This window comes from Poecilia formosa, unplaced genomic scaffold, assembly GCF_000485575.1.
Source record: "Poecilia formosa unplaced genomic scaffold, Poecilia_formosa-5.1.2 Scaffold529, whole genome shotgun sequence".
Classification (NCBI taxonomy): Eukaryota; Metazoa; Chordata; class Actinopteri; order Cyprinodontiformes; family Poeciliidae; genus Poecilia; species Poecilia formosa.
This window is the reverse complement of record NW_006800468.1, coordinates 175,388-197,495: the sequence shown is the minus strand read 5'-3', so window position 1 is coordinate 197,495 and position 22,108 is coordinate 175,388. Positions and strand designations below refer to the sequence as shown.

At 35.9% G+C, this 22,108-nt stretch overlaps 1 protein-coding gene across 1 annotated transcript in view; it reads left to right on the top strand.

Moving 5' to 3' along the window:
* Positions 1 to 22,108, top strand: part of LOC103129237 (attractin-like protein 1) — a 211,949-nt gene that overhangs the window by 53,337 nt on the left and 136,504 nt on the right. Inside the window, exons 7-9 of the mRNA XM_016664917.1 lie at positions 9,317 to 9,411; positions 10,174 to 10,252; positions 20,191 to 20,348. Of these exons, the coding sequence (XP_016520403.1) occupies positions 9,317 to 9,411; positions 10,174 to 10,252; positions 20,191 to 20,348 (332 nt within the window). The remainder of the gene's footprint in view (positions 1 to 9,316; positions 9,412 to 10,173; positions 10,253 to 20,190; positions 20,349 to 22,108) is intronic.

Here is a 22,108-nt window from a genome sequence, read left to right as displayed (position 1 = left end):
GCTATTTTCCCCATTCAGCTTTCCATTGTTTCAGCAATCTTTGATTATTCATGGATTTTAGGCTTGAATAGCTTCACTGATAGGCTAACTCTTTTTAGCAACAACTTGAGCACAATAAGACTCTTCCAGTGTCCTATCAATTTGTTTTCTGACGCAAAGATGAACCCACTGTTGGCCAATAAAAGTGGACTTGCCGTCTGTTGCTCTGGTTTCAGGATGTTACCAGTGTCAAATTTACGGTCGTACCAGAAACAAAAATACAAAAGTTCCACTCAAAATAATTGTGTTACATTTCTAACGCATTAAAATCTCCATAACTAATCCATAAATATCAGGTATTTTAACAGAGGTAAAATACACTGTTTATTCCAAACAAACGGTCTTCTGTTGGGTTTGAAAGCAGTGAAGTTAAACAGCATATTATAAGGCTGGATGTATTATTACTTCATTGGATCGACTGCATTGATTACTTTGGCCTCAGAATTAAAACAGCAAATATCAGTCCCATTAGCTAGTCCCAGGTTTATAAGTTCATGTTGCAGCACCTGTCAGAAATTTATGTTGATGAACCTGATGAATAGAATAATAAATCCCAAGCATCCAGCTATTGGCTGCCATGTTCCTCATGTCTTCTGAGGCTGAAGCTCAGACAGTCGCCTTGGTTTAGTAAAGGCATTCATATCGAGCTGCTAGTCAATTGATGAAAGATAACTTTGCAGTTTTAGAGTTTGCCCCCCAGTCTGGCTCGCATTTATGAGCGGGCATCGCCACGACAACAATTTAATGAACCACTGTCATACTTCATCATAGCAAGCTACAAGGAATGTCTCATTAGGAGCTCCCAGTGAGTGTCCCACAGCTTCCACTGGCAGGACCAGCAGACGACTCAAAGACCAGCTAAACCAATCAGCATAGAGCAGACCCTGATACCCTCCAGGCCCAGTAATCTCATTTAAAACACAACTGGAGACAAACTCAAAGAATAGCTGAATAGTCTAGTTTGATATAGATTAAGAAGTGAGTATTGAGGCTTTAAAAGGAGTTAATTTGACATGTTTTTTAGATTTTAAGGTTTGTTGTTTGAGGGCTAAAATGATGTGCAAGACAAACTATGCTTTGAAAATGTTTCAGCCACTTCAAATTTCATTCTTTGTTTTAAAGAAGTTGGTGTTGAACAGCTTTTCTGTCTGGAGGACATTCATTATAGCTACAATCTGTTGTGTGCCAAAGATTCTTGATAATGGTATCCTGAGGCCAAAGGAATGCATGTTGTTGACAGGCTGCTGATGTTGATGCAGAACCCTCTTGTGGTGGTTGGCAGATGTAGCATCTTAAATCAACAGCAACTTTACGCAGAAAAACTAAAGGAGCACCAGGCTACATATTTTTGTTTGAGGTTAACAATACTACTGTTGGAGGACAGAAACGAAGTGGTCACTTGACACACATAGAGCAGGAGCCACAGCTTTCACACAGCAAGTCTTGATGCTCAGTTCAGATTTTTGGCTGAAATCCAATATTTTTCGTGGTTGTTCAAAATGCTACGTAAACTTTTGGCCTAATCTGTCAGCACCTCTCCTTAAGCTCCTATCGACAGAACTCTTCTCATCAATGACTTAAAGGTTGGATTAAATGCAACATTCTGACTCCAGACACTTTGAAATCTAACGAATATGTATCTGATTTAGTACCACGTGAAAGTAGAACAAATCGGATTAGTTTTTTTGAGTGAAAAGATTGAAAATGGGCCATTCAGACTGCCACAAAAAAGAAAAAAAAATCGGATTTGTGTCGCATTTTCCTGCCATGAAGATCTCAACACAGGGTTCACTGACCTCTAACAGCATCAACCCAAAGGCTGTAAAACCCTTATCTGATTTGCCCCAGATAAGGGATATTTTTTACATACGTATGTGTGTGGCGCATTGGTGCACTTTATTTTGCAATTAGTAGGTTATTGGTTCAAATCCAGCTTCCTTCTGAGAGGGTTTCTCGCCAAGACCCTTTCTGCCAAACACTGTGTGCATCTCAGTGTATAAATGTGTTCCCATTTGTGAGAACCAATGGGCGGATGTGGATCTAGTTTGGAAAGCCACTGTATAAATTTTTCTCTCTTCCTGTCTTCCCTTCCCAGTTTGTTTGAATAACAAATTGTAACATTTCTGGTGTCTTATGCATTGTTGTTTAAGCCAAGATGAATTTCCCATAGATTCATCAACTCCAGCTTGACCTCCAGTCATGTTCAGTGTGAAATCCTTGTGGTCTTCTTGTTTATTTCACTTGTTTTCTGAACACCGTGACGCTGCACATTGCGCTCCACTCTCCATGTGGAAAGTGTTGCAAATGGGAAATAATGTGTTGATAACAAGCACTGAATGAAATGTCGATGAGACATTCTGACAAAATGACATTGTTGGGGAGTTGACGCCTGTTTTGCTTGCTGCTGTTGGCTGCAGATATCTCCACTAGATTAAGTTCTGAATGGGAGTTTCCGTCTTCTCACTCCACACCGGGTAGTCTGCACTTGTTTTGGCTTCATCAGCTTACACATTACTGAACTTGAGGACATTTCTCAATGTGGCATGTTAATGTGATTTATGTGGAATGTGAATTTTCACATGTAATTATGAAAGTGAAACTACTGTTAGATTTCACAGGTAGGTTTTGTAAGATGAAACTTTAACCTTGATCCCAACTGCCTTGACATTAAGCTCAGAAAGGACATATTATGTCATCTTTGTGGTTAAATGCGTTTGATTTCTTCGCCTCCCTAATTAACAGTTCAAGACGGTAAGAAATGCACACCTGTATGCTCTTAAACACACATGACCATAATATATTCAGGAATTTACACCCTGGATTCATTGGAGAAGCACTTACAGATGTGCACACACACAAGTCTGCATCCTTTTTTTTCTTGACAAATAAAACCCCCACATGCTCTACTGCTGCGACCCTTAGTGATAAACAAGTGAGCTGCATCAGAGCAAGTCTTCCTGGAAGAGAGCGGGGAAGAAGAAAAACCCTCTTTTAACTGATCGTATCTGCTGTTCAGACTAAGTTGCCATGAATGCTGAAAAAAACAAGAGTGTTTGTCAAACATAAGTTGCTTTCGTCTCAGTGACGCCCCGGGATTGTACAACTAAGAGGAAGGTGATAACAGACTCTCTCCCTGCAATGTGATACAGACTTATTTTTGCTCTGTAAGCTGAAAAGCTTCACAGTGTCTCTGCTGAGTTCAGACACCAAAGGTTAGAAAGCAGCACATTGCTGGAAGAAGTGGACATTTCTTTTTGGCAACATATCAGTTCATTCCTTTGTGTTAGTTGATTTAATCCTTTTGATGATTATTTTCCTTTATTTTGCCATTCAGCTCTCTGTGTTAATTATTCCCTTTCCCTCAGTCTGTCAGCCCATAGCTTGTCACTAGGTTTGTTTTCATTGATCATAAAATTGCGCAAATTGGAATTACCCTTAATGGAAACATGGCAATTAAAAAAAGCTCACATTTTTCAATGGAATGTTTTTGCGCCAGGCAGAGTTGGAAGCAAGTTACATTTGCTTGAGTAACTTTTTAGAAACAATTTACTTTTAGGAGTAATTTTGTTCCGTTGTGCTTTTTAGAATAGAATAGAAACAGCCTTTATATAAAGATTCACACAAAACGCTCTGTGTTAAAAGCAACACATGAAAACAAGATTAACAATAATAATTTTACTTTTACTCAAGTTATTTTTGTATGAAGTATCGCTACTTTAATTTATGTAAAGTTTCTGGATTCTCTCGCCACTGAATGAACAAACTTGTTTTAACCAAAAATTTACCAGACACAGACACACACTGGCAATTTTGTTAAAGTTTCATAAATTTTATATAGAAAGAAATTGATTTGGAAAAAAAAATTATTTTGCCTGAAATTGGTATTTTGCATTAATGGCATTTATTTGCATTTTGGCTTTTAACAAAATTTCCACATAACTTAATATTCTGATCCGTCTGATGATGTAATTATTAAATATGAGCTGATTGGTTATAGTTATTAAAAACTCATCATTATGTTCCTCCTCTGGTTTTGCCTGCACTTGTGACATACATGTATAGTTTAGATACTGCCAGAAAAAATGATAAGAACTGTTGTGTGTTGTTCACATTAACCTGATTTTCCTCAGACATAAGGCATATTTCTGGAGCAGCACAAAATTTAATATGCAAGTTTAACATCATGTCTCTTTAGCCTTATGTCCTATTTTCCCTTTATATATGCCTCATGAGAAGGAATTGAGCAGTACTTAACTGCTGTCTCACATTACATTTTAGTGAGCACAAATCTATCCCAAAATTTTATTATATCGTCTTCCTGGAAAGATGTTTTATGGGCTGGAAAATGTAACGTTTTAACTAACCTTCCAAACCAGCTGAGTCAAGACTCTTACTGGCAAACTTTACTTTTTTGGCAAACAAATATAGTTATTACTTTCAGGTTTGATAAATATCAGCCACTGGAGTGATGTATCATAAATGCTAGGAGTGAAGCTGGAAAGCGAATAGTTGTAAAGTTAGGTCAAATTTCTCAGAATCTGTGGTGAAACTGGCCTGGACTGAACTGGGGCTGGAAGGTTAAACTTGTGAAAATAGTATGAGAACATGAACGCTTGTCGGAGCTAAAAATAAAAAGCTACTGCCTGTTCTGCTGTATATGTTTGCAGGTGAAAAAATATATACTTTAGTATATTTAAAACATACTTATATTTTTTTAAGTACATTTTCTTACTAAGTATTAAGTGTACAACATATAAGTATATGTGAAGTATACTAACAACATGCTTGTACCAATTTTGACATTATAACTTTAAAACACATTTGAATATAATGGTACCACAATACATTTATAATAAATATATTAAATAAAAGTAGACTTTAAGTGAACAAAATATGTATTTGCTCAATACATATTTGAGCACACAGGTCTGTGTGACAGCTGACCCTACTGTCACACAGACCTGAATGGTGACCGTTTTTTGTTTATCCTTAACATTAGTTTAGATATTAATTGGTGAATAGTTTAGATTTTTATTTTTAAAAATTATTTTCATTAGTCTGACTTTTTAGTTAACTATTTGCAGTGCACACATTTAGTGAACTTTATTTTTCAGTTCTTTATATTTTTGGTAAATGCAACAAATTAATTTATTTGTTTTGAGTTACCAGTTTCCTTTGGAGCTGCTGCTGGAGGGTCACAGAAGAGCTCCAGCTAATTGACATCCTTACATGGCTGGCAAACCTCCGCAGCGGGTCATTCCATTTGTTTGCCAGGGGATGGGGAAATTTGGTTTTCTTTAATTTAATTTGACCATTTCTTTAACGTTTCTTCTATTTGGTAGTTTCATTCTAATGTTTGTTTAATTTAAAGATTTGGTATTATATTGATTAGTATTTGTTTAAGTTTTTGTATGTTTAATTACCCCTCGTGTGTCAGCAGTGGTCTGATCAGCCACTATTTAAGTTCCCCTCATGTCTTGTTTGTTAGGTCAGTTTTGAGCTTGAGTTCTTTGTGTTACTACCTGAGTTGTAGTTTGTTATGTTGACCTCAGTTTTTGGGCCCAGTTCTTCATTGTTTAATTATTTTTGAACTTTTTTGTAATAAATTAAGATTATTTTTGGATTCCATTCAGCGTCTCTCTGGCTGGTTTATGTAAGAACCCTCAGTGCACCAATGAAACAATATGATTTTAATCATATTTTGTGTATATTTTAAAATATATGCTCAACATAGAATTTTTTTAAATTAATTTAAAGCTTACTTTAAAAGTAAACTATTAAATCTACTGAAATTTCAGTATGTTAAATATGTTACATCTCAGTGTATATTTTAGGCTAATGAAGTATGCCTTTTTTGGTGCCTTAATAATCTTTTACTATTTTGTTAAAATGGCAAAGAATAATAAAAAAAAAACAATCCTAATAGTGGAACTTGATGTAATGTTGTTTAACAAAGTAAATAAAGTGTTCATGCTTCAAAACATCAAACATTGACAGTTTAGTGACAGAGGTTCTACAACAAAAACAGTACTTGACCTTAACACTAAATGTAGCAGGTGTCTCCAGTTTTACATCTCTCAAATATAATCTGTTGTTTTCAGTTTTTTAATTAAAACACAGAAGCTATTTTTGCCCAATCCATTTTCAGATGTATGATGTAAAATTAGTGAACAGAATTAGCTCTAGTTCACACTCCAGACCAGATGGTATTAATGCACACTTTCATTTAAAAAAAAAAAAACACCATAAAAAGAACATCACACAAAAGGATTAGATATGCTGTTCAAATTCACCATTTTTAGTCACCCAATGTTGCCTCAAAAGTTTTGAGGCAACAAGTAGAGAGAGCCTTGATAAGAGTTAGTAGTTTTAGTAAATTCAAGTTGATGACGTCCTAGTCTGAGTGAGACAACAGGACAAGATCTGGATGGAAATTAAATATGGGTCACGAAAGGAACCTGAAGGGACAAAGGCTGCTGATGTGATGCTAGCTGGTGGTAAGTTTGCATCAAATTCTTAATTATCTTAGTTTAATTATAAAAAGTGCAGTAAATGTATAAACAAACGTACGTTGGTTTCAGAAATAGTAATTTATCAATTTTATTGTGATTTTTATGATTATTGTAACAATCATTCAACTGCATGTTATAACTGCATGGAGGCTCTGTTTGCTGTCACTTAATATAGTTTTCTTCATTAACTTAACCTGGTTTTAATTAAGCTCAGTATGCCAAAGAGACTTTGATATTGTGAGGCTGTTGTTATAAGTTGTTCATTATCGTTTTTATCTTCAACATATTTTTGCAGTTTAAGCAAATCAGTATGAAAAACCTAAATACGTTTTTGTCTCAGAAGAGGCTCTGGCTCCACTGGATTATTACCCCAGTTTTGAGGATGAATTTCCACAACGTCTTCATGGTATAAGGTATGCTGTTTTTTTGTTACACTGAGCAGCTGGCTACATTTTTAACAGCAGTACAAATTGGTGTGTTTCCAACACTAAGTGATTAATAAACATGATTTGATTTTAAAATAATTGGACAGAATGTATTTGCCTTGTTAATCTGCCATTTCTCTTTCATGCATTTTATTCATTGTTAGCTTTCAGGGCCCTGTAATGGACTGGTGACCTGTCCAGGGTGAACCCAGCCTCTCGCCCAATGACTGCTGGAGATGGGTACCACCAGCCACCCAGAATTTTTTTTTTTCACTCAAGGCATCTGGTCCCAATCAATCAAAGTCCATGTCTAAAAATTGTAAATCATATTTTTTTCTTTGCCATTTTTCTTTACTCTTAAAACTACTAGTGCTTTTCTGTTTAATTGCTCAATTGTTCTTATTGTAGGTTTCTGTTAAGTACAGTGGTGCAGTGAATGGGAATCTTCTGTCGTTGATCCTCACTGTTCTTGGGAAGGAGAAATGTCAGTTTGTCTGGAGTAATACTGGAATACTGTGACATTGTATTAAAACAATACTCTGTCCTTGGTGAAATGTTTTTCACATTTCCTCTAAAGTGACAATATTGTTTTATTATGCTAATTTTCATGAGCATATTGTCTGTAAACTTTTAATATATTGACAATTCAATTTGTACAGTTCTCTGATAGTATATTGGCAATGTACTCTTGTAAAATGTGAATATATTGACTTCATAATGTAATTTTTTTTCAGCCAGAAAGTGTGTTGTAATTGATCCTTCTGCGTACTGTAGTGTGTATGAAGCATGTAATGTACAAAGTGGCAAAGAAGAATAACAAAAGACGTTAATAAGTAACTAAAATGTGTACTTAATTAGCAATCATATTAAACCAAAAGAGTAAGTGTAGCATACTGTAATCACACTACTAATATATAAAATATGTACCGGTCATGCTTATTTACTTAGAAGATATTCTAAATATATTTTAAATGTAATTCAATCACATAAATAGTACACTTAATATATACTTTTCAAGCATGTTTATATTACATAGAAAGCTGTATACTTAAAGTATGCAAAGTATAACTTTAGTTGTTCCAAAAAAGTATGTGAAAGTACACAAAGTACACTTCAAATTGTGATTTTCTACAATTTAATTACTAGTAAAACACACTAAGCACAAAATTAGTTGTTCCAAAATATAACACTTCAACTTGAATTATGCTTAGTCTGACTTAAAGTATGCTCAAGTATGCTAAAAATTTACTTAGTATATTTATTTTTCACCTGGGTGGACACATTTTCACAAAATTAGCTTAGCTATTAGCTAATTTTGACATATACGCTAATGTTCACATAGTGAATGGATTAAGACCCTATTCGTCAATAAAGTAACATTTAAACAAATTTTAACTGATTTATAAATAAAGCTAAGCTACATGCTGAATGGAGTAAGTCTCTGTTAGTCAACATGCTAGTGATGAGCCAAATGTTGTTGACAGCATTTTGGCTAAGCTTTGCATCTTAACTCACTCTATGAAGTGTGTTTTTTGAGATCAACATGCTAGGAGTTAGCAGCCATGCTACTGTACAGAAAAAAACCCTTCTTTCCTCCCGTTACCAGGCCACACAGCTGCCATCCCTTTAGATTGAGTTCATCTTACTTCTTCTCTGCCTTTGTCCTTCCTGGTCTTACCCCACTAACCCCCTCCACCACCTCCCTCACTTCCAGCAGGTGGACATGGTGATCCAGGGAGGCTTTTGCTGTTCATCCAGAGGTTGAATTACTTACAATTCATTCTGTACTCTCCTCATTGTTTCTCTGGCAGCAGAGCAGCCCCAGACACTAATGTGGAGCTGCTTTCACAAATGATAAAAATCACTCCAAAGACATGACTATTTAAGAATCTTGATCTAGTTTATTGATCTGTCTGGACGCTTGTTTGAGAAAGCAGACGGGCACGGTGAAGTTCCTCAAGTTCACATTTAGAAAACATCTGTTTGCGTTCTCCTTCAACAGTATTTACTTTTGTCACAGATTGTGATCATTTACCAAAACACTCAACCACTGTAGCTTTAGTCATCTAATTGAATATTGACTTGTGGCCAACAGCACATTTTTTCTCTCTCATAAATCTGCTTCTATGTAATACACCAACTACACTAAAATCCTGAAGGATTTTAATTCATTAAAATCCTTCAGGATTTTAATGAATTACATTGGGGTGGAAATTATATTTGGAATGCTTGTATTGCAGTGGAATGAGTGGATACTTGAGTTCAGACACAACAAAAGTATCGGTTTTGGTCGTGAAGTGGCGCTTGTTGAACTCATTCTGAGTTCTTTTTGTTTCTTAGACAACCTGCTGATCGACTACCAGTTTACTTTCAGCCTGCTTCAGGAGGATGACCGCCACTACACCGCCATCAACTTTGTGGCCACACCAGAACAGGTATTTAGGACTACTATATCAGCTACTATGTTTCATTAGCTGCGTTTCCATTGGTCATACAATTGTGCAAACTGGAATTATGAAAATAAATTAATTTAATGGAAACACAGCAACAAAAATAACATATTTTTCTTTTTTTTTAAGTTTTTGCGATAGAATTTCAGCTACATAGGAAACCGTTTTTTCACATCACACGAGTCAAATGATCAACAACTGGATGCTCCTACTGGCAGAAATGATGAAGAAGATGACAGGAAGTGGTAGGATGGTGTTAGTGCTACCTGTTTTTAATGACATATAGGGTGAACAAACTTTTTCATGTGTGATTTTAATTACGCTTCTTATTTAATGGAAACACCACAAATGCAAACTTGTATTTTTTCAACCTTCGAGGAATATCAACAAAGTTTTGTGCACATTTATAATAGAAACACAGCTAGTTTCTACAAACACAAAGTTTCGGTTAATTAATTCTCAAAGCAAATTTTCTCTTTCAGTCCAGTTGAAAAGTTCATAGGTCAAATAGAAAATGGGGTCGTGACAAAAATGTTCCATTTAAGCCAAAGATATTTTTGAAGAATATGGGAACGGGTTTTTCCTCATCAAAAGACTATTCAAATCCAAATTTCATTATAACACTGCAGACAGAAAGCAAACTGATGACAAACACTCATCTTATTTTGTCTGAAGTGGAACAATCAAATTCAAGGCCACATCTGGAACAACAGCTTACTAAAACATCTTTTGCATTTTTTTGTTCAGGCCAACAAAAACCTGGAGATGTCCATCAATGCCTCCAACAACTTCAACCTAAACATCACCTGGTCCTTCAGCTCAACAGGTGAGCCGTAGCTTTATGTCACATATTTCTGATATAAATATGTCACAGAGTTCTTCTTCCTTTTCCTTTTAGTGATGCTGCTATCCATGATTTTTGTAGTTGTAAGTGTAGTTGGTGTATTTCCAGGGTTTAAATATGTAGTTGAACATTCACTTTCATTCCAATAAAATGAAAACCAGGATAAAATAGACATTTTAAAATATATTTTTTTTGTTAAAGGAAATAATAAAAAAAAGAACCCATTGCAATTCCAAATAACATTTCCACAATTTTTATAGACTTCATGTTGCACAGAATATATTATCTGCTGTAACCTTAAATGGTAAGAAAAAAATATGAAAATCTTGATAAAACTGCTGCTGTCAAGATTCCAGAGGCTTTACATTTTTCTTCACTTTAACTTTGCTCCTCTTAAACAAACTTAACATGACAATAGAGTTCATCTCCTGATTTTCAACATTGTAATCAGCCCGGTATTTATTTTCTTGCAGCCTAAGCAGTGAGATGTGACATTTATAAACCTGCAGGTGTATGAGTTGATGTAGAAACTGAAGCTCTCTTTGTTGAACCGCACAGCTCTTTAAGGTCAATGCCAGCGGAGTTCAGCTCACCTACAGTCTGATTATGTAAAAGCCGGAGGAACTGGAAACAGCTGCAGGAGGCTGAATGGCCTTCGTGAACTGAAATCAGCGCCGTGTGTTGTTCAGTAAACGAAAAGTTTACATCCTGGTTTTGAAAATGTCTGATCTGTTGGCATGGCCTGATTCAGCTTGAAGGTATACCAACCTTTTAAAACATGAAGATTTGGAAGACAATAAAGTTTCAGTTACTGTTATCAGTGAGAATGCATTGAATGCATTCAATGAGAGGGAGAGAGAGAAAAAGGCAAGAGTGTTCATTTATAACCCAGGTTTTCTCTGAGAGAGGTGGGTAGACTGTGTGAGATTATCAAACATTTAGCATAATTAGCTTAGCTACAACTACTGTTTGCTTCCTTTTCACTAGCATTTAATGAATTAAGGGGAAAAACTACCAACATATTCATATATTTAACTTGTACCTTTTACCACAGGAGAGTCAGTCAGCAGCAGCTCTAACCCACGTCCCTCCTGACCCGTCCTCTCCTGAATGAAATTAAAGATGCAGTATGTCACTTTTTTATCAATATTTTTTTCACATATTTTTCAAAACTGTCATTATGTTGTGACAGTATTGTATGAGAGGTAATCTGTGAAAAATCTATTTCCTCTGCTTTCTCCCAGTGCTAGAAACAACCAGTCAGTGGCAGGAGAGTTTTAGTGCTGTCAATCACAATCTCATGTGGTGCTGCTCATCCTTCCTCCCCCTTGATTTGTACCATGCTGTAGCTAGCATAGCCTGTTGTGAATGCTCAGTCTAGTTAGCATAGCTACCAGTGATGGCAGATAAACGATTTTCCTGTAATGATAAGTTGTTTCTCCACCTTTAGCACATTTAGCACATTAGCCTCATTCACATGTAGTGAATGAGGCTAATTCACAGCGCTAAGAGCGTCTACTAGCTCTGATTGGTTGTTTTGGTCAGAACGTTGCATTACTTTAACCAGTAAAAGTAATTCAGGAAGGAGATAGAGGAGATTGATTGTTTTCACAAATTATCTCTCATAACAAACTGCTACGACATGGTGACAGCTTTAACTAATAAGGAGAAAACATATTTTTTATTAAAGTTATGTACTGCATCTTGAATAAAATGCAACTACATAGCATTTTTGAGAAGTCTGGATTGCTTTATGTGTAGTTGCACATTGCTTTTGACTGTTGCTCATGGGGAGAGGCATTTCAGTAATCTAAAACTAATAGAAAAAAATTAAGCAACCTACTTGCATACTGGATGTGGACTGTTGCATGTTAAATTCATGAGCAGTAAATATTGTGCTAATTTTTGAACCAAAGAAAGCAAGGCAGATGCAAGCCTTTAAAATTGTGATGCTTTTTATGGGTCAAATAGACTCAAAACATTGTAACAGCAGCTGCGCAGGGGGGCCCACACAAATTTTTGTCAGGGGGCCCACGATTCATGGCGGCGCCCCTGCTAGTAACTGACGTTTTTTGAACTTTCCATGCTTTTTGACAAATAAAATGATGCTGTTCATACATATTTAACTGTACAGGGATAACTTATGCATTAAAACTTAGCTACCGTACTTTAAGGAACTATGACTATTATTTGTACAGGTCTTACTGTTTTCTGTCAAATGCTTCTGGAGTACAGACATGTCACACCTTCTCCTATTCTTTCAATGTATTTCTCTGTTGTGCTCTGTTTATATCTGTGTGTCAGCATTCTGCTTGTCTACCTTTCTGTTTATACCTTCTGTTATACTGGATTTACTCTCAACAAAGGTCTTCTGCAAACTTTAATTAATTTTGCCAATTAATATATCAAAAATATTCAGATTTTTATGTTCATTTTTGCTTTTTGCTATAATTTCTTTTAAACTCTTTCAGGTTTGTACTAATTTCTGCTCTGCTAATTTATGTGTTTTGCAAAGTTTTCCTTTTCAACTTTTGCAAATATTTCAGGTTTTATTCTTATTTTAGCTTTTGCGAATCTATGCAATATCTTTTGCTATATGTTACTATTGCACTTTTTCAAATATTTCTGCTGAGTTATGCTATATCTTTTGTTTTGTGTTACTATTTTACTTTTTCAAATATTTAAGGTTTTATATAAATTTTTGCTTTTGATAATTTATGCTATTACATTTGCCATGTCTTACTTTTCAGCTTTTTCGACTATTTCAGGTTGCATACAATTTTTTGTGTTATATGCAAATTTCTGTCCCATTGAAATACATTGAAAGTCTCCAAAATTACACAGCTAGAAGCTGTTTCTCAGCATGAAGCATGAAGAGCAGCACCAGCAGGTCAGATTTTTATGTTCATTTTTGCTTTTTGCTATAATTTCTTTTCAAATTATAGCAAGCATGTAGGTCCTCCTCTTCATGCTTCTCAGCCTCCTGCCTGATGGAAGAGGCTAGATCAATCTGTGTGCAGTATGTGTTCCTCATCATGTGTACTTCATGATCAGGAACGTCTTTCTGCATTGTGTTCTCTAGAAGTCTGAAATGTGGTGATTTCTTCAAGTTGCCATTCCTCCCTGCAATAGCTGTAGATTGCGGTAAACCAATATTATCACATTTAAGCTTTGATAGCTGGTGTTCCCACATATTTTATAGCCTAAAAGATCTGACAAAAGCCGGTTAGCGAGTTGCTAACATGTAAACAAATGGCGGTTCCGGTTTGCGGCGGAAGTTGTGCCCATAAATTACGCAAAGCTTCATGGGGGCTAGGAATAAGGTGGATAATTGTTTAAAGAGGCTAGATCAATCTGTGTGCAGTATGTGTAGTCCTTTATGATACGGAATATCTTTCCCTGTATTGTGTTCTCTAGAGGTCTGAGGTGGTGGGAAGGCTGATATTACCAATGTAAGTAATCTGACAAAATTGACAATTGTCGAAAATAATTCATGAAAAAAAAATCACAGAAGGCCTATCTCATGTTATGAGGGGTTACGCCCTCAGAGGAACTGTACCGGCGTACAAGCTAAATGGTATGGCCAACACCCAGTTTTATAAAGGGCCAACAGTGGCCATTTCAGACAATGTTCTGCAAAAAGTAGAGGGCCTGCTAAACCATGCAGTGCTCTTTACCCATCTGAAATTGACTGCACTTGCAGAGGGGCTCATAACTGTGGAATGGTAGGTTGTTGATGTAGCTCCGTGCCTCATTGAGCTAAACTGGATCTATACTAATTATTGAACAGTATAAAATGCCCCATTTATTATATATATACACTAAAAGTATATTTCTTTTAGTGTTTTGTGCAAATAAACTTTAGTTAGAAAGCTAAGGCATGTTGCTATTTCAATTCATATTTGTACTCTTGATTTTGGTCCTCTGTACAGCTCAAACTAATTAAGGTAAACTAATTACCGAACTACAAATAAGTAAGCTGAACTATTTACTGAGCTACATAAAAGGTCCCATTACAGATCAGTATGTGAACATTAAATGCATAATGCCTTTGTTGATTTGTGTGTGTGCGCGCGCGCGCATTTGTTTGTAATACCTTGTGGGGACGATTTTCCTGACATATGCTACGTTGTGGGGACCAATTGCTCCTTGTGTGGACCGGAGCCTGGTCCCCACAAGGGGAAACCCTGTTTTTGGGTCAGAGGTCAGAGTTAGGACTAAGGTATGAATTGAGTTTTGTTTAGGGTTAGGGTTAGGTATGTGATGGTTAGGGTTAGGAAAAGGGTAAAGGTAAGATTTAGGCTGTAGAAATGAATGGAAGTCAATGGAAAGTCCCCACAAAGATAGCAACACAAACATGTGTGTGTGTGTGTGTGTGTGTGTGTGTGTGTGTGTGTGTGTGTGTGCAAACCTAATGAGAAAATATTAGCTTTGAGTTTCAATAAAACTTCTTAATACAAAAAACAATGAGGAGTAAACATAAACACTATTTCATACTGTTTGAAATTGTTTGAATAAAACTAAATGGAAAAGAAATCATGGAACAAGACCTAGCTGAATCAAAACATAGTCCCACGAAGCATAAATAAAACTGAGAAACAGGAAACGTAACCACAAAGTCAAGAAATCACAAAAATGGATTCAACAAAACTAAATAGAAATTTAGATAGAGTAAACATAACCACTATTTCATAAATACCGTTTGAAATAGTTCTAGTACTGTTAGTAGTAGTACTGTTGTACCTTTTCAAATATTTCAGCTTTTTAACCCTTGTGCGTGCGAGGACTGAGGCAAACATTTCTACATACAAGGGTTAAGAATCATTCTCATAAATTCAATTCAAAACCAGCTCGGGAGGTTCAATGGGAGGCGGAGCTAAAGAGCCCATATAAAAGAGAGAGGGAGATAGGACCAGACAGAAGCTGTTTGTGAACATGTTTGCTGCTGTGAACATATGTCAGCAAATGAAGAGGAGGAAAGTTGGCATAAAAGTCCTGCAGCAAGCCCTCTCGACTTGAGCTGAATGGCGAAGGGATTTATAATTATTACGGGACAGGTGGTAGAGATAGGAATTTCTAGTATTCTCATAATTTTCCCATACAAGAGGGCTTAAGTTGGTAACTGGAGGTCTAAATTAATTACCCCATTACATATCATTATGTGAACATGAGAAGGATAGTGACTTTGTTGTTTTTTATCTTTTGCTGTTTTTGTGGAAAGCTAATGACAAAAGATTAACTTTAAGTTTCAAAAAACATGTTTATTAATACAAATAAACAATGGAGAGTACATAGAAATACAAAGATGGCTTTAACAGAACTTCTTAACAGCACACCAGAAACACCATTTTGCACACTTCACCCAATCTGCATATGTGTCCTCAAGGTCACACAAGACAGAGCAGTTGCCCAAACACAGTTTTACAAAGGGTGCTAAAGGCAGAAGCCTTTTTACACCTTGACTAAAACTAAATGGAAAAAGTACATAGCCGAGTTAAAATGTAGTCCCACGAAGCATGGGTGTACCGCAAAGTCAAGAAACTACAAAGACGAATTCAGCAAAACTAAATGGAGTTCATGGAACGATTGGATACAGGACTGTACTAAAATAAACATTCTTGCAGAGATTACAGTTCACAGAAAAGAAATCATGAACATAACCAAACACTAATTTCACTTCAAACCGGAAAAAAATGTATGTTAATGTTACCGTTTTCCATTTATTTTGTGGACATCTAATTTAACGTAATTACATATGCTAATGTTACTGTTTTCCATTTGCTTAGTGGACATCAAAATTTAGTCAAAACGTAGTCCCACGAAGCATGAATAAAACTGAGAAACAGAACACAACCACAAGGTCAAGAAACAACAAAAACAAATTAAAACTAAATGGGAAAGAAATCATGGAACAAAGACATACAATTTCTTGCCAATTTGAAGATGGTTGTTCACAATGACTTTTTCTCTGTGGTGGGAGGCAGCACTCATCCAACTTTATAACTTTATATATTAATGAGTTACAAAACTTGTCATCTTTGAAAAACACACCAAAAAATTATCACAAGGCCCGTCATATATCATGAGGGGGTTATTTATGACACACATAAACATGTTTACTCATGACCTGAAACACCATTTTATAGACCACCACTCATGATTCTAAAAATTAAAGAAGAGCAGAAAGCCATGAGCTGGGCATTTAGTGATGGCAGGCCAAAGCTACTTGTAACAAAAACAAACCAATTAAAATTTGTTAATTTTAACAGATGGCACGTCTGTTGCCAAACTAACAATCTTTGAAAAGTACTCAAAAAACTGTTTGAGGGTCAGGGGTTATGCCCTCAGAGGGACAGACCCACTCTACATGGGTGGGTCACGCAGAAGTACAAAAACTGCGTGTTTGTACTTCCAAACACGCAGTTTTATAAAGGGCCAACAGCGGCCATCACCAATGACCTCCTACTGCAAAAAGCAGAGGCCCATCTAAATCCTCCAGCACCCCTGACCCGTTTAGAACTGACAACAGTGGGGAAAGGGCTGAACAGTGTCCAAGGAGAAATTGTGGAGGTATGAATTTTTAGATTTCTTATAATTTTGACAGGACTTGATTTGCTAACTGTAGATGTCAACTGACGACAAGATAACATGAAAGTCCCCATTACAGAACAATATGTGAACTCTAAAAGTACATTTCTTTGTACTTTTCAGTTTGCTGTAGTTAGGTTGGTAAGATCTGGAAAAGTAGGTGTACCCATCCTCAACCTGTGGCTCAAAGAGGTATGATAACTTGTTTTAGGATTTGTTCAAAGCTCCAATAGTCAACTTTAATAAAAACAAATAATCTGTGGGATGTGAGCAGTATGTACACTACTGATTGACAGTGCTAAGACAACATGAAAACTCACAAACCTGATTATATTTCTAATATAAAATAATATATGTTTGTACTGTATTAACAGGCTAAAAAGGAGGAGAAAATCGCAGCCGTCAGCATTAGTGTTATGGACACTGATGATTCAAACGTCAAAGAAGTCTTACTGGAAAATGAGACGCACATGATTTCTGCTGCTCTGTGGAATACATTTGACACAGAGCTGGAAGAAGGCAGCATTGTGGCTAATGTCGAATTCCACAGAAAATAAATCATGAAAATAACACAATAATTTCAATTCAAACTGAAAAAAGTTGTATGTTAATGTTGCTGGTTTCTATTTGTTTTGTGAAATAAAACTAATGAAACTAGAAAAATTGCTGTTCCTAGTGAAACAGCCATGAGAATGCATATTTGCAGAATGATTGCTGCAGAAAACGCAAAACACAGCAGAACACAGCAGAACAAAGCATAAGAAATAGGGGAAAAAGCAGAATAAAGCTACAGTCATACATGGTAGAAGTATTTTGCTAAAGAGTGAAATTTAGCCAAAGACATAGCATGAATTATCAGAAGCATTATTTTGAATTCAATCTGAAATATTTGAAAATTTGAAAAGTAAAACATAGCAAAAGAAATGGCATAGATTAGCAGAAGCATAAATTAGTATGCAAACTGAAATAGGTGAGTAGTGAAACATAGCAAAAAGCATACATTAGCAGAAGCACAAATTAATATAAAACATGAAATAGTTGAAAGAGTTGAGAAAGTAAAATATAGCAAAAAATTGCATGAATTAGCAGAAGCAGAAATTAGTATAAAATCTGAACTAGTTTAAGAACTTGAAAAGTGAAACTTTGCAAAAAGCCTAAATTAGCAGAAGCAGGAATTAGTATAAAACCTGAAATATTTGAAAAGAAAACACAACAAAAAAGCACAAATTACCACAAAAAGCAGAATATTAAGATATATGAATTGCCAAAATTGATTAAAGTTTGCAGAAGACCTTTGAAGACAGTAAAACCAGTAAAAGCAGAAGGCATATACAGAAAGGTAGACAAGCAGAATGCTGAAACACAGATAAAAACAGAGCACAAGAGAGAAATACATTGAAAGAATAGGAGAAGGTATGACATGGCTGTACTCCAGTAGAGTTTGACAGAAAACAGTAAGATTTGTAGCAATGATAGTAATAGTTCCTTAAAGTAGACATACATGGCTACATTTTAATGCATAAATAATTCTTGTACAGTTAAATATGTATGAACAGCATCATTTTGTTTCTCAAAAAGCATGGAAAGTTCAAAACACGTCAGTTATTAGAGTGTACACTCTAGCAACTGACAACAGAGAATTCCACCATGTATTTCAGTGGGGCAAATATTTGTACAAAAGGGCAATTATTTAAAAAAGTACAGTAGTAAATTTTAGCAAAAGTCATAGCAGAAATCTCCAGAAGAAGCAGAACGTTTTGATATATGAATTAACACAATTAGTTGAAGATAGCAGAAGTAAACGACCGAAAAATGTGAGCAGGATCTTAACTGACAAGTGAGAATGCAGTAATGCATTCTCACTGATAAGATTAGATTTGTGTTTGAAAAATACATTTTGGGGTTTAAGTCATGGCTTCATCTGTTTTGCATAAAATTATTTCATCAGATCCTGCTCACATTTTTCGGTCATTAACTACTTCTGCTATCTTCAACTAAATGTGCTAATTCATATATCAAAATGTTCTGCTTCTTCAGGAGAGTAGATGTATGACTGTAGCTTTCTTCTGCTTTTTTCCCTATTTCTTGTGCTTTGTTCTGCTGTGTTTTGCATTTTCTGCAGAAATCATTCTTCAAATATGCATTCTCACGGCTGTTTCGCTAGAAACAGCAATTTTTCTAGTTATAATAACCATTTTTATGGTTTAAACTTATTTTGATGTCACAAGATATCATCCTAAGTGTTGAGATAACCGTAGCTGAGTTTCCATTGATTATATTATTGCGCAAGTTGGAATTAAAAAAATAAATTTGCTTAATGGAAATGAGGCAATTTTGAAAAAAGCCCAACTTTTTTCTCGATCATGTTAGGCTTGATGGAAACTTGGGAGGGTTTCATTGGTACAGAAATCTTCATTTGAACACACGTCAGGACAGCAGGATACTCCGAGTCTGAAAGTGAGCTGTAATTTTTACTGTAATTAAATTTAATTTATGATCCTCTAGTTGTTTGGCATGCGGCTGGATTAATCCTGATGAACCACTAGTATTTCACACTGATGGATGAGAATCCGTAAGAATCCGGTCAGATCGTCTTTCGACTCACCTTCAGGGCATTCTCAGTTTGATAAAACAAGTCAGAAGCTGCTTTGAATTCCTCCCATTGGGGCATTTTATGCATTTTCCCTCTTGATTTCAATTAAGATAGAAGCACAGAGCGCTTACGTTGAGTGTCTTCAGGTGTGATTGTATGCGAGTTATTATAGAGTGTTCAATGGTCCTGATAAAGCAGGAGGTGGAAATATTTTATTCAAAGCTTCTGAAAAACTGAACCATTAACAGAGAAATGCTGATAATGCTCTGAAGGAAGGATACTGAAACCTGACCAGTTGAGCTCTGCAAGGAATTTACAAGCTCGCTCTGAATTACTGTCAAGGAAATAGCTTGGACCATGAACATTAATTTTCCTGCTTGAGCTTCAGGTTATGCAGTAGCTTTTTTAAAATTCTCATTGATTTCACTCACTGGGGTTTGAACATTTTTTTTGTACGATTTATAGAAAATAGGTGAACTCACTGAAGAGGTTTACTATGGATTTGCTATGGACTCAAATGATATTGCATGAAGAAAATCCATCAAAACAAAATTACATGCCCTTGTGTAAAAATGGCATCAAGACGCTTTGTTTCTACAATACTGTGCATGTTCCATGAAGCTTGAAATTTTGATATGAACCTTTTTGTCATATTTAGTTATTACTGGGGGAACAGCAGTCATGTTTTCAAGCTCTACTTTTAACTATTCCTTTTTAATCAAGTATACTGTTCCCACAGCTGGTACCATATCTGGTGAGGAGATGTCTGTCATAGCGAGGATGAACATCAAGGAGCACAGGGACAGCTTCTCATGTGAAAAGTTTAACTTCAGGCTTCACCACAACATCACCTTTTATGTCTATGTGTCCAACTTCAGCTGGCCAATCAAGATCCAGGTAAGAGGAGAGATTCATGCACACACACACACACCGTCATCTTTTTCAGTCTTATATTTATAGAATCTAAAAACAAAAGTTGTAAGTTAAAAAATTTAAGCTGCATTTAATATAAATATTTTGCTGGTTTATGAAAGTGACCACAAAATTACACAAATTGGAATTAAGTAAATTTGCTTAATGCAAGCAAGCCATTTTTTTGCTGAAAAGTTTTGTGCCAGAATGAGGTGTCAGTCGTATCAAAATCATTGTATTTCACAAAACTGCAATCAGGGTTTGTACCGGTCATGGAAAACCTGGAAAATCATGGAATTTAATTTTTCCATGTTCAAACCCTGGAAAGTCATGGAATTTCATTTCAGGCTATGGGAAGTCATGGAATTCGCAGATAAGGGCAAAAAATAAGGGCAAAAAATGCTTTTTGTCTCTCTGTGGTGCGTGTTTCTGTGGTTCTTATCTTGGACTCAACTACATTTGGTCTCGTTTCAGTGTGGGACATTGAGGACTTGGGATTTTATTTCCAGACCAGTCAAGATCACAACTGTGGAAATGTCACTAAATTGCCAGCATATTGTCCAGTTAATTTGTCAACATCCTTTTTTTTAGTGGATACAAATCAAACCAATTCAAATCCAAGCAATAACATGACTTACTAATTGTGTGTTTCTGTTACCGCTGTCAACTATCGCGTCCCCCTTTAACTCGAACACGACACTCCGAGACATGCGCAGTGTTTGTCTCGGTGCGGGAGAAGATGTCTGTCTAATCGCCAGTAATAAGCCATAGCCATCAGTGAGTAGTTTCTCATGGTGGAGGACAACAGAAAGTATGGCAGTGAAGCGCAGGAAAGAAAAAAAAAATCCAACAGAGAGGTGATGAAGAAAATATCCAAGCTAACAGGGTAATGGGATAATCCGTGCTGATCCTGTGCTTCAAGTAAAAACTGATGAGTTCATGTGGGCCTAATCAGTTTCATGAGACCTCCTTTCACCATTTGTTTTTATTTTTTGGCTTAAGTTGCCTTTATTTTAAAGTGCCGTGACAGGAAACTAGGGTAATGAGAGAGAGGGAAGACATGCAGCAAAGGTCACCAGGCCAGGAATTAAACCTGCAATGGCCGAGTCGAAGACTAAAGCCTCCTTATGTAGGTTGTGCTTAACCCCTGCACCACCACAGCATTCCACAGACCATTTTTATTCATAAGGTTATGTCTTTATTGGGAGTGACGGTCTGTTTTAGCTAACTGCTTAAACTCTTACTTTGCTGTAACAATATGAGCTCTTACAGATGGCCAAATGGTATTCATCAAGTTACAAGGAAATGTTCTGCTGGGAAAACATTCCTTCTGACATTGATATTAATATGATTTTGACCATTTCTCCCCCCTCACAAACAAGAAAATGAAGAGCTATTTAGTTCTGGTCTCACTGCCTTTAGCTGTCATTATTTATTTTTGGTGACAGAGGTTATATGTGTGAGTGGGGTTTTATTGATACTAATATTTTAAAAACAAACATGTGATCATGATTGATGTTTTAAAAGTTCTGCTAACACGTTAATATCAGAGCTAAGATTTAGTTTTTGCTGACTTTGAAAATGTTTAGTGCACACAACTTTCTCTAAACCTGCCCTCTAAACTCCCTCTTTCCCTAAGAGACAGCAACTGAAACTTAAATGGGCAGTCTTTATTTTAAATGGGCAAAATAAAGCTTAGAAAGCAACTTTCTTAGCTTTATTTTGTGTTGTAATGTCATTCCCTC